At 35.8% G+C, this 12,436-nt stretch overlaps 2 protein-coding genes across 3 annotated transcripts; both read right to left on the bottom strand.

Moving 5' to 3' along the window:
• Nucleotides 1-306: 306 nt before the first annotated feature.
• On the bottom strand, nucleotides 307-4,259 carry LOC115725100 (DEAD-box ATP-dependent RNA helicase 35). 2 transcript variants are annotated; one of them, XM_030654526.2, is made up of 3 exons: nucleotides 4,091-4,259; nucleotides 2,254-3,153; nucleotides 307-1,622 (listed from the first exon to the last, which is right to left on the bottom strand). In XM_030654526.2, the coding sequence occupies exons 2-3, from the start codon at nucleotides 3,150-3,152 to the stop codon at nucleotides 758-760; spliced, it is 1,764 nt and encodes a 587-aa protein (XP_030510386.1). In that variant the 5' UTR covers nucleotide 3,153; nucleotides 4,091-4,259; the 3' UTR covers nucleotides 307-757. The 2 variants fall into 2 exon arrangements, with proteins under 2 accessions (XP_030510386.1, XP_030510385.1); XM_030654525.2 differs by having other exon boundaries at nucleotides 2,254-3,156.
• Nucleotides 4,260-6,351: 2,092 nt separating this feature from the next.
• On the bottom strand, nucleotides 6,352-9,397 carry LOC115725434 (uncharacterized). The gene is made up of 10 exons (XM_030654948.2): nucleotides 8,932-9,397; nucleotides 8,759-8,824; nucleotides 8,491-8,671; nucleotides 8,122-8,318; nucleotides 7,785-7,835; nucleotides 7,594-7,685; nucleotides 7,384-7,499; nucleotides 7,108-7,202; nucleotides 6,841-6,945; nucleotides 6,352-6,696 (listed from the first exon to the last, which is right to left on the bottom strand). Exons 1-10 carry the CDS (start codon nucleotides 9,262-9,264, stop codon nucleotides 6,559-6,561), a joined length of 1,374 nt encoding a protein of 457 aa, XP_030510808.1. The 5' UTR covers nucleotides 9,265-9,397; the 3' UTR covers nucleotides 6,352-6,558.
• Nucleotides 9,398-12,436: the final 3,039 nt, after the last annotated feature.

Consider the following 12,436-nt stretch of genomic DNA (forward strand, 5'->3'; position numbering starts at 1 on the left):
ATTTTTTGTTGCAATTTAGGTTACAGCACTAGTTGCAATTGGAGTTTCTATGTAGAATTCCGTAAAAATATAAAAAAAAAATTTTTTTGAAATGTAAAAATGAAAAAAAAAAACTCTTTTTTTTACATTAAAAATATATAATAAATAAAGTTTCAGCGATTTTGAAACAATGTAATAAAGTTTACAATAGGAGTGTAGAAGTGAATAAACCAATAATCTATTTTGTAGAACATAAATAAAAAATTACTAATGCATCAAAAATTTCAGTGCCACATAATAAGTAAAAAATATATAAATAAACAGAGCTGAAATGCAACAGGTAACTTCCACTTCCAGGTAAAAGAAAGATACAAAATTCATTAATTCACTACATCATTATACAAAAAAAGTTACATCTATAAATTTTGAGGATCTAAAGGAAACTCTTGTGCAAACTTGGAGATATAATCAGCTAAGGAATTACATGCAAAGACAGGTTTAGCAACACCAGCTTCCATCCACATCCTTCAGCTTCATAAAATGTTTTAGTTACAAAGGGTCCTGTAACAAATAATTTGCTTCATGAAACTAGTGATATATATATGTATAATCACACCCGTATAAGAGTTTGAGAGACATGGAAGAGAAACTCCGAAAGCGAAATGCGCAATGAATTCGGTATCCATAAATGATTTCTTTCTTGTTTTCTAAGTTAGATGGTGTTACATGTTTGATTTCGTGCTCATTTGGATGTGACACTTGAACAAGTTTTTGTTTATCATATTTCCCCTCTGTAACCTCCAGAGCCAAAATAGTCCCTTCTTGAACTGGAAATAGCTACACTTTTCTGATGCTCTAACTTAGGACAATCAACTATACGATGACCAAGCCCACCACAATAAGCACAACCCTTGACCCCGCTTATGTTAGTAATGGCATCGATATCATCCATCGGATCATTAAGCTCAGCCAACACTGGTGGTATCCTCTGCTTTGCCTCTTGCAATAGATGCTTCAAATCTAGAAGTGTTGTCTCACTCTGGTTCTTGTTTATGAATGTTGTTGCTATTCCAGTCTTACCGCATCTTCCTGTTCGTCCGATTCTGTGAACGTAGTTTTCAATTTCTGCTGGCATGTCATAGTTAATAACATGCTGAATGTCAGGAAAATCCAACCCTTTTGAGGCCACATCAGTAGCAACAAGTACATCTTTCTGGCCTGCCTTAAAGGACGAAATGGCATTTTCTCTGTCCTCCTGATCTTTCCCTCCATGAATAGACACTGCTTCGACTCCTTTAAGGAGAAGGTATTCATGAATGTCATCCACATCAGCTTTGTTTTCACAGAATATTAGAACAGGTGGTGGGGTTTTCTGTAAGCATTCAAGAAGATATACAATCTTAGCCTCTTGCTTGACATACTCAACCTCCTGAATCACGTCGAGGTTAGCAGCTCCAGCTCTTCCCACATTAACCGTAACAGGCTTTACCAAAGCACTTCTGGCAAAGTTCTGAATTTTGGCCGGCATGGTAGCAGAAAACAAGAGAGTTTGCCGTTGATCTTTAAAGTGGTCAAACACTTCTCTAATGTCATCTTCAAAACCCAAATCTACCAGTCTATCGGCTTCATCAAGGGTGAGATACCTGCAAGAAATGAAGAATCTCAGTCTGTAAACATATAAAAAAAAATGAAGAAATGACAAATTGTCTAGGGGCACCCACTAATCCAATAGAAAATAACACCATCCAAGGGATCTAAGCAGGGTGGCTCTGTTGCCTCTAAGTTAATCTATTGTCAAGACAAAAGAAAAGGGTAATTGTTCTTGAATCAAGAAGACCACATCTGACTCAATCAAAATACATTTAAAAATACTCTCATCTCTTCCAGTAAAAAAAATAAATACTTTTATATCATACTAATACAGAATACTTGTCTCATCCTGACAAAAAATAGAGTAAGTGAAAGACAACAGTTCCAGACAGATAAAGAATATAGATGATCTAAGCTATGATTATGTTTTTTATCATTTGGCTATCAATATGTCTACTCGATGTTATTTGCCCAAAAAAAAAAAAACCACAAGATAAATCATTTTAATTAGGGTCCTATTTTCATGCTTCAAATTTATACCACATATCAGATTTTGGTATTAAAAATGTAGTTGGTGGTAAGAGCTTAAATATGTGAACCTATCAAATACTAATATAGTGAAGAAAAGACAGTCTAAGCTATAAATATTTTTCTATAACTCTGAAATTGATATATAAATCTTACCTGCAACTGTCGAGACTCATTTTTTTCTTTGCCAACATATCCTTCAACCTTCCAGGAGTAGCAACTACAATATGAACGCCCCTTTTGACAACATCCAACTGTGATCGCATATCCACTCCACCAATACAGAGCAATGGCCTCAGTTCTGGATATCCAGCTTCTCTCATAGGAGCTAAAAATTCTTCCACCACTTCATAAGTCTGCCTGGCCAGCTCTCTAGATGGGCAAATAATCAGACCATATGGCCCTTCTCCTGGAGCAATCGGCATCATAATCTCCTCTTGTAATGCAACCATGATCAGGGGAAGCACAAAAACCAATGTCTTCCCTGAACCAGTGAAAGCAATCCCTATCATATCCCTTCCAGATAAAATCACAGGAAGACCCTGCACCTGAATGGGGGTCGGTTGCACGATCCCCTTGGCTTTTAACCTCTTCAAAATCGGTTCAGGAAATCTCATATCCTTGAAATTTTTAATAGGTGGGGGTACATTGTCACCATCCACTATGATGTGCCACTGCTTTCGAATTGCATCACACTGCTTCATCGACATCCTTCTGATCGGCAATGGCGGCTTCCAACCTGTTGGCAAAGGATCTGTGTAGGTTATCCCCTTTGCCAATTCACGAACAGACATTAGAGTTTTCCGATCTGATAAGTGCTCAATCATTTCTTTCTCCTGCTGCACAATCTGTTCTGTTGGAGTAATCTCAGGAGCATCTCGCTTCAACTGGGATGCTTTCACAAGAAGACTTGGCTTGGCTTCAGCTTCTTTGGATTTTTCCAACTCATCTTCAACAGTTGAAGACGCACCCTTGCGCTGAAGGATTTTCTGAGCTTCCATTGCTCTCCTCTTTGCCACAGGCACATATTCAACATAATCATCCTCTTCCTCCATACTTCTGAACAAAACCATAATTAGTATTCACACTACAAATATCCCAAAAACCAGAAACTTCTAACAGAAGTGTGAATTAGTCAAAAAAAAAAAAGAAAAATACATACTGAGTGAACAGTTGCATCCGCACACAGAAAGATGCAACCATTGGCTTACTAAAAGAAATCGATACATACTGAAAAGTTGCATCCCACAGACTTTACAACAATTTCATGTAAATGTCAATAAAAGAAACTCTTGTCAAGTGGTCAGAATAACAAAAGGTATGAAATCAAATCCCCCTTTCATAGTTAGTTTAATTATTTAAAGTATAATTACATCATTAAAGAATCAAACCAGTATATTATAGCATATTTCAAAACCACTAACTAATGCTCTGAAGTCTGAACTATTTCAGTGATAGTCTCATCTCAACTCTAGGTTGATTTAATTACTTTAACACTGATCAGAGAATATGTAACCATAAAAATGAAAAGGGTAAAAAAAATCTCTTTAGAAATAGATGAAAGGAATGAAAAAAACGACCAAGCAATTGAATTATTCAAAAGAAAAAATCTAAAATATATGTCTAATTTCTTCACAAGTTTGAGAAATCAAATACTCATTAATAGAATAATGAGGACAGATACTATCTACAAGAGACAAGAGTAATTGCAATATAACTCAATATTGAATTTGGTAGCCATGACAGAGTAAATCATAGAGGATTAGAGGTATACCAAAGGGCTTAATGAATGATTACAGGAAAACCCAGTTGAGAATGGAAGTCAAATATTGAATTTGAAGCTCAAATTAAAATAACCCAAATCTAACAACAGGTAAAGAAAAAAAGAAACCAATATAAAAAATTCTATGAAGTCACGTAACTGACCAAAAACAAACCTAGTAAATATGCGAAGTGAGAGAGAGAGAGAAGAAGAAGAAGAAGAAATAGTAACCTTGAATTTGAAATGATGAAAAATGGAGCGAAGAGATGGATTGGATAGGAAAGCGTTGGAAGTGGCGATGGATGAGCCGTCGTGAGAGGAGACTGGAGAGAGTGTTTCCAGTGAGAGGGATGGATTCGAAGATAGGGCCAAACAACGGCTCAGTTTAGGGATTCATTCAGGTTCGGATCCGACCCGGAAAAAAATCACTTTTAATTCTTTTTCTTTTTTTTTTTCTTATATAAAAAAAAAAACTTATTTCCAAACATTTTCTTCGATTTTAAATTTTGGGTAATTAAGTTTTTTGTCCCTGAAACTTTTAAAGTCGTTAAAAATGCTTACTGAACTATTGAGATTGTTAGATTTAAAGACTTTTATCAAATTTTAGTAAAAAAGTCTAACATTGATGAAAGTTCAAGGGACATGATTGAGTACATTTCAAAATTCGAAAGGCATAATTTGATATATATCGAAGTCTGGAGAGTATGGTTTAGTACATAAACAATCACTAAAATAGTAAAATTGAATGAAATTAAACAAAAGTCTTTAAATCGGACAATCTCAATAGTTCAAGGGGCATTTTTAACGACCTTAAAAGTTCAAGGGGCATGATTTGGTACATATCAAAGTTTAGGAAACAAAAATTTTAATTAACCTTAAATTTTAATACAATAAATTAATATATTAATATTTTTATTTAACTTACCAAACAATTATAATAATAAGCTGTTAATCCAAATAAATCCATAGAAAACAAAATTTGAATAACCCAACAAAAATATAATCCGCCTAGGGTCCCTCAATGTTTTGGCAGGTCTAAAAAGTCTCACTTTAATTATTTTATTCAATAGGTGAGCTCCAGAATGAATAGTTGGAATAGTGTTTATTTTCTAAAGCAAGGAAGAGGTTCTCCTGAAAGCGGTTATCCAAATTATTCTCTCTTATGCTATGTCGTGTTTTAGACTTCATGTTTCCACTTGTAAGAGAATTGAGAGTCTTATGGCTCACTTCTGGTGGGGATCTATGGGAAACAATGAGAAAATACATTGGAAAACTTGGGATAATCTTTGCCAATCTAAGTTTTCGGGTGCCCTGGGGTTTCGTTCTTTCATCCATCATAATCAAGCTTTGTTTGCTAAGCAGGCTGATTCTCTTATTGCAAGGCTGTTTAAAGCTAAATATTTTTGTCAGAATTCTTTTCTTACAACCTCTAAAGGTCATTGTGCTTCCTTTACTTGACAAAGTTTGCTTTGAGGACGAGATCTTCTCAAGAGAGGTCTTTTATGGAAAGTAGGAAATGGCAAGTCTATCTCCACTCTTCACTCTTACTAGATTCCTGGTTGGAGATTTATTTCTTTTAAAGGTAATGTTCAGCCCCCCGGATCCCACTATTTCTTATTTCATTAATAGTAATGGGTGTTAGAATAAGGATCGTTTACTGAATTTCTTTGATGACGATGTTATTTCTGCTATTCTTGTTGTTCCTATTGGTGATTCTTCTCTTAAGGACAGTCATATGGGAGCATCACTCCTCTGGCTCTTTTACTCTAAGTTCGGCTTATCATTTAGCCAAGTTAGCTACTCATGCCTCATTTGATAGTCATTCCATGATTTGCTGGTGAAAAGTCCTCTAGAATTTTAAAATACAAAATAAATAAATCTATTGTAGAGTTTTTATTAAAGAAAAAAAAATTGGGTTGTGCACAAGACCTAAGATTTAAGTTGAAGGGACGATATTTTTTTATATAAATGAGGGGGGCGTCTTTTTTTTTTTTTTCTACATTGTATAACATGTTAAAAATTAATGCATAATAAAAATATTAAGTTCAATAATTAAGATACTAAATATAAATCTTACTGGTAGAGATTCAAAAAAGTAAAATGCAACTACTAAAGTAAACATGCTTAAAATTAGAACTCATGACCTTTTTTATATGCTTGAAATAGCTTTACCATTTTACCATTATACTAAAGCTTGTTTTATGTTCATAAATATCACTTTGATTTATAAATATATGTTGTAACTAGTTAAAATTCATATATTTTTTTTTCCCGATTTTTTTTTTTTTTCAGAAGAGCGACTGCCCCACCTTGCCCCTATGTGGGTCCGGCCATGGCAGATTTTAGATGTATGCTGAAATAAATTCATAATTCATTTGTAAATGTATGCTGAAAAAAAAATCGATGCTAACGAAATTGTTCAAAAGGTAAAATGTTAATGGTGTCAAGCAATCTCTTTCCAACAAATAAATAAATAATAACAACAGGAAACATTAATAAATTTCTCCTGTTATTCAACTTTAATTTATAGATTATACAAAAAAGGATCCTTGATACACAACTCGAAGACCAGAAGACAGATTTTCTACTAAGAATTAAACCAAAACAAGATATGAGCAAAATTACATTACTCAAATGTGACAGTGAGAGTGACAAATGTGGTATTACATGTTGCTGAAACCTTAGTTTAGTATTAGTAATCACAGCAAACAGCTCTTAAAACCACTCTCTAGTTCTTTTGCATCTAAGTTCTTACCTATAAAAACTATCTTGTTAACTCTTGGTTCATCTGTGCCCCATAACCGATCAGGTGAACCTTGGAATATGTCGTGAACACCCTGAAGTTTCAAACAGAAAATTACATGCAACATATTAAGAACAAATTATTGGTATAACCAATTTCGGAAACAGAGAATTTCAGGTATGTGCTACTTCCTGGCATTACACAGGAAAGTTATCATGTACAAAAGAAGATAGCCCACCTGGAAAACAAATCTCTCATCCATTCCCTGAACAGATAGAAGACCTTTCATCCGGTATATGTCTTCGCTTCGTTCCATCAATAATGTACCAAGCCACATATTAGCCTGAAAATAATTCAGCAATGGAATTGTTACAACTGTTGTAACTTTAAACTTTTGGCATTCTTCTAAAATACAAGGTAAGATCAAGGCATAATTCCTCCAAGTTCCATTATTGAATTATTCTAGGTGGTATGTGTTCTTCTTTAAGCATTATACAGAACTCACCTTCTCAAGATCTAAGCTCCCTTCACAAACTATACTGACCGAAGAAACACCTGGATCATGAGTATGGTCATGGGCGTGGTGATCATGGTGATGTTCTGCACGTAAGTGTTAAATGCGAGGTATTAGTTTATACCTTTACGAGGAGAAGAAAAAAGTAGCATAGTTAAGAATAAAAGATACGCCATTATCTAACAAAGACAGCAGAAAGTATGTGCCCGTGCACGTGTATTGTAATATTTATTGTTCATGTATAACCATATACGTAGATCAAATTACCATGTTCATGATCATGGTGATGATGATCATGCCCATGATCATGCTCGTGATGATGATCATGCCCATGTTCATGATGATCTTCCTTTGCACCTTCAGTCTCAATGGCACTCTCTATCCTGGCAAGTACAATGCAAAGGTCAGCAGAGTATCATCGGAAACATCCAGAACCACGAATAAATTAAACCAGAAGGAAAGGGTATAAAGACATACCTCTCCAAATCAAAACCCCCAACACCAAGTACATAATCTAAGTCTACTTGTCCAAATTTTGTTCGTTTGAGTTCAGCCAAGCTATTGATTTTCTACATTGAAGTCCAAAATTAAAGTTAAAAAAAATTAATAAAAATAAATTGAAACATGTACATAAGAAGAGAAAAGGGACAACAGAAGGAGGTGCCAACCCGAACTCGTTGAACCAATGAAACAATTTCTGGCTCTCCCACAAGATCAGTCTGCAAGAAAAACAGGATATGGGCATCAGTTGGGTATAGCAACATTAGAAGATATATAAATATCATAATATCTCTCCTCCATAGTAATTCTTCATCTATATCTAGAAAGCTGGTTGGGTTGCTACCATAGCACTATCCCATTTGGAAGCTGCAACAACAGGTCTCCGAAACAGTTGGGTTTAAAATCCATAAAAGAACACAACATATTGTGGACAGCTCTGATAACTCATTTCAAGTAGACAACACTCTTATTCTTGGGAAAATAATGATAATAATCTTTAACTACCTTATTCACAATAATACGATCAGCATAAGCAATTTGCTCTATTGCTTCATTAACTACTCCTTTCGGCTTGATTTCATCCAAATGAAATCCAGCGTGTTTGGCATCGACCAAAGTGACAACACCATCTAACTTGACATCATTAAAAATCTTATCTTCAGCATAAAATGTCTGAATGATTGGTGCTGGATTCGCCAACCCTGCCATTAATTGAAAAAGCTAACTGTATAAGCCACCACAGTTGTATAAAATAGCAGGCATAAACAAAACCAATCAACAACAATAATCACTGGCAAAAATAAGAGAGCCCTTATTCATATACTTAATTAAATTCAGTATCCTAATCATCTTGAAAATGACTAAATTTCCTACCTGTAGTCTCAATCACAATATGATCAAATTTCCCTTTCTTCCTCTCCACCAACTCTGATATCATCCTTACAAGATCACCCCTCACAGTGCAGCAAAGGCAACCGTTATTCAACATAACAATATCTTCAGCCCCAGTAGTTTTTGCAGCGACTAAAGAACCATCAATGTCTACCTCACCAAACTGCAAAACCAATGAAATTTGACACATTCTAATTCACCCTTAAACATCTACTACCACCACAAAAACCAGATTGGATCAACCTCTTACCTCATTCTCAATAACTGCAATTTTCTTCCCATGTTCCTTAGTCAATATATGATTAAGCAATGTTGTCTGTAAAATTTCACACAATAACCGTATTACTGATAATGCCAAAACTTTCAATATTTGGGTAGAAATTAAGAAATTTCCTGCTTTAAGACAAGAAAAAGACCATATACCTTTCCAGAGCCCAAGAAACCGGTGATTATGGTGGCCGGGATCCTATTATCGGGTGGAATCTTCGTATTAACGTCGGAGGTATCGCTCTCCTGCGAGGTGGTTGCGGCAGAAGAAGCCACAGTGCGGCTTCTAGAGCCGAGCCTCGGCTTGGCGAAGTCGAGGGCAAGGAGTCCTGAGCGAAAAGACGAAGTGGAGAAGCTTACCGCGGGTTTGCATAGGAGAGGGAAATGGACTGCGGTTCGAAGCCGGTAAAGTGAGGCCGGTGACGGAGTCCGAGAAGTGAGGGCGATTATGGCGGTGGCTAAGCCAAGGTCCGCTGATAACGAAGCCATGGTAGCTCTCTCTGGTCTCTGGTCGATGGTTTGTTTGTGGTAAAGGGCTTTTTGGGGTTTCTTTCTAAAAGGGTTTATCACTCTCTACTAGTGGGGACTGCAATTGAGTTGACACGTGGAAGATGTTTACAACAAAAATGAATAAAATGGATATTAAGAGCATCACCAAGGAGGCATCAAATTTGGTGATGCAGTAGAATTAGCCCTCCAACGTAGCATCAAATTTTACACTAAATTGCTGTGTGTGCTACAGTGCACGGCATATATGCCGTGCACTGTTCACACGGCATACTTTTTTATTTTTTATATAACTAATTTTTGTATATGTCTATATTATTAATTGTATTTATTAAATTACAATGTGTCTTTTTAGTCTTTTTTTTATTAAAAAATTAATATAATAATAAGGAATATTTTTTTAGTGTAATTTTTGGTGTTGTGGTTGGAGTGAAGATAGTTTTTAACATCAAATTTGGTGATAGTGTGACACCATATTTGATGAGCTCCTTGGAGATGCTCTAAGTTAGATAACATTGAGGAGTAAGGTAGGAGTTTGATAAAATGGATATTAAGTTTGATATCAATAAAATAGAATTAGAAGATGAGGAAGGTGGGGGTGGAGTTTGATTACATTGAAACATTTTAGAGGAAATTTTTATCGATGATCGTTGGTGTTTGGTGGGACGATTTTTGAATGCTCGATCTTTAGATTTTAATACTATAAGACACACTATGATTAGTCTCTGAAAACTTGGGTAAAGATTTGTATGTGAGAGAATTGGGGCTTAATTTTTATCTATTTTAATTTTACCATAAGATTGATATAAAGCGAGTAATTAATGGGAGTCTTTGAACTTTCAGTAGGTTATTGTTCTTGTTTGAGAGGGTGCCTCAAGGTGGTGATCCCAAGTTTGTGTAGTTGAATACATTTGACATGTGGGTGCAAGTGCATGGTCTATCATTTGACTTTATGACAAAGCATGTGGTTAAGGAAGCAACTAAGACTATCGATACGTTTGTGGAGACGGATCTAAAAAACCATAATGGGCTTTGGCGTGATTATTTACGAGTACGTGTGACTGTGAATATTGATGTCCCACTGGATAGATGAATGAGGATGAAGAAAACAGGTGGGGATTGGTTCTGGGCTAATTTTAAATATGAGTTTGCAATAACTTTTTGCTATATTTGTGGTATCATTGGCCATATAGAAAACTTTTGCTATAAGTTGTTTGATACCCTTGAGGAGGAAATTGTTAAGCCTTACAGCGAGTGGATGCGTGCTCAACCTCGATGAAAGAATTATCTGTTGAGTTCACAATACTTGAGGACAGGTTCGGAATCATATGGTCAATTTTTTTAGTAACAGACCGATGACTGAAGATGGTGGTTCTGGTGGCCGATCGATGAATTGTGATGGTGGCGATGATCGTGGAAAGCAGAAGTTACCATGTAAAGAAGATTCCAGGTTTAATGTGCATTCAAATTCTCCTAGTGGTCTTCCTAGAGACTTAGGTGGAATTCAAAATCCTAAAATTATGAATTCTTTAGTTGGAAAGTCTAATATGATTGAGAATCATGTATATGGCCATAATATGGTTATGATACAACATACTGATAAGCACGTGCCTCGTGGGATTTCTTTAGATTCTAAAAGGCGTAGGCCCAATGAAGTAGCGAATGTAGATGGTGGGCCTCTTGGCATGGAAGTTGAAGTTATAATGATGATTGCTAGTAATAGGCTCTCAAAAAATGGGCTCGAGGTGGGTCTTGGTTTTCAGGCCCACCAGACATTATGAGTATCCTGAGTTAGAATTATTGTGGGTTTGGGATTCCACAGGCTGTCCAATTCCTTAAGGATCTTGTAATCCAAAAGAAGCCTAATTTTATTTTCTTATGTGAAATTCTTAGTCGTAAGGATGTGGTTGAAAGAGTACGTGTCTCTTTAGGGTTTGATGGTCTTTTTTCGGTAGATGCTTGTGGTCGTAGTGGGGGCGTTGCATTGTTATGACAGGATGGAGGTGATGTTAATTTTCTTTAGTATGCTAATAACTATGTGGATGTGGAGGTTATTCTTCAAAGCAAGGTGTTTGGCGGCTCACATGGCTTTACGGCGAACCAAATCGTAATGCTCGATCTTCTACTTGGGATCAACTTCAATTTCTTTCACAAGCTTCTAGCCTTCTATGGTGTGTAATAGGTTATTTGAACAATCTTTTGTCTCATGAAGATAAGAAAAGGGGACTTCCCTATCCTAATTGGCTGATTGAAGGATTTTAAAATATAATTTTTGATTATGGTTTAATTGATTTGGAGTTAATTGGGCATCAATTTACTTAGGGAAAAAGTCGAGGAACGAATTCTTGGTTGGAAGTTCGTCTCGATAGAGCTCTTGTTTCTAGTTCTTAGCTCCAATTATTTACAGCAGCTAAGTTGTTTAACATGGAGCTGACCTCATCTAATCATTCTCCCATATTGCTTGATCCTCTTTGTATTCATATTGTTCCATGCCAGAGAAGGTTTATATTTGAAAATTTCTCGCTGCAAGAGCCAATATGTTTACAAGTTATTAAAGATAGTTGGGTAGAGTCTTCTATGGCTGGAATTCAAGAGAGAATTTAGTTGTGTGGGTACTAACTTATACAAGTGGAATAAAGACTATCTTGAAACTTTGCGGAGCGAATCAAGTTCTGGCGCAATGAAGCCAAGAAGTTCAAAAAGGGTCAGGATACTACATCAATTCAAAAGTTTAAAGAGGCCGAAACTAATCTGTTTAAGGTGCTGACTCAAAATGAAATCTTCTGGTGCCAACGTTCGAAGCAATTGTGGCTTCAAGAAGGTGACCAAAATAGTAAGTTCTTTCATGCTAAAGTGACTTCTCGTCGACGATCTAATACTATTAATAAGCTGCAAAGGGAAGACAGTAGCTGGGGCTAATTAGGATGTAGGACTTTCAGAGGTGGTTGTTGATTATTTTAAATATTTGTTTACTAGTTTAGCTAGTGATTCTACTCCCGTGATTAATGAGATTACACCATCTATTCTACCCCACTAGGAGCTATCACTTCAAAGTGCGATTCTATCGTTGTAAATCAGGGTTTATTTTAGAAAAGTTTTGTACAGCTATAAAAATGTGTTTGTAGTTGTCTCTATGGTTTCTATGTTATATAAA

Source organism: Cannabis sativa, chromosome 6 (genome assembly GCF_029168945.1).
Source record: "Cannabis sativa cultivar Pink pepper isolate KNU-18-1 chromosome 6, ASM2916894v1, whole genome shotgun sequence".
NCBI lineage: Eukaryota > Viridiplantae > Streptophyta > Magnoliopsida > Rosales > Cannabaceae > Cannabis > Cannabis sativa.

Bases quoted from the DNA above. Each gene is read 5' to 3' on its own strand.
- LOC115725100 (XM_030654526.2), bottom strand. From the start codon at position 3,152: ATGGAGGAAGAGGATGATTATGTTGAATATGTGCCTGTGGCAAAGAGG. The intron at 1,623-2,253 runs GTAAGATTTATA...CATTTCTTGCAG, and splicing joins ATGAGTCTCGACAGTTGCAG to GTATCTCACCCTTGATGAAG.
- LOC115725434 (XM_030654948.2), bottom strand. From the start codon at position 9,264: ATGGCTTCGTTATCAGCGGACCTTGGCTTAGCCACCGCCATAATCGCC. The intron at 7,836-8,121 runs GTAGTTAAAGAT...TTTTTCTTGCAG, and splicing joins ATCGTATTATTGTGAATAAG to ACTGATCTTGTGGGAGAGCC. The intron at 7,203-7,383 runs GTAATTTGATCT...ACTTACGTGCAG, and splicing joins TCACCATGATCATGAACATG to AACATCACCATGATCACCAC.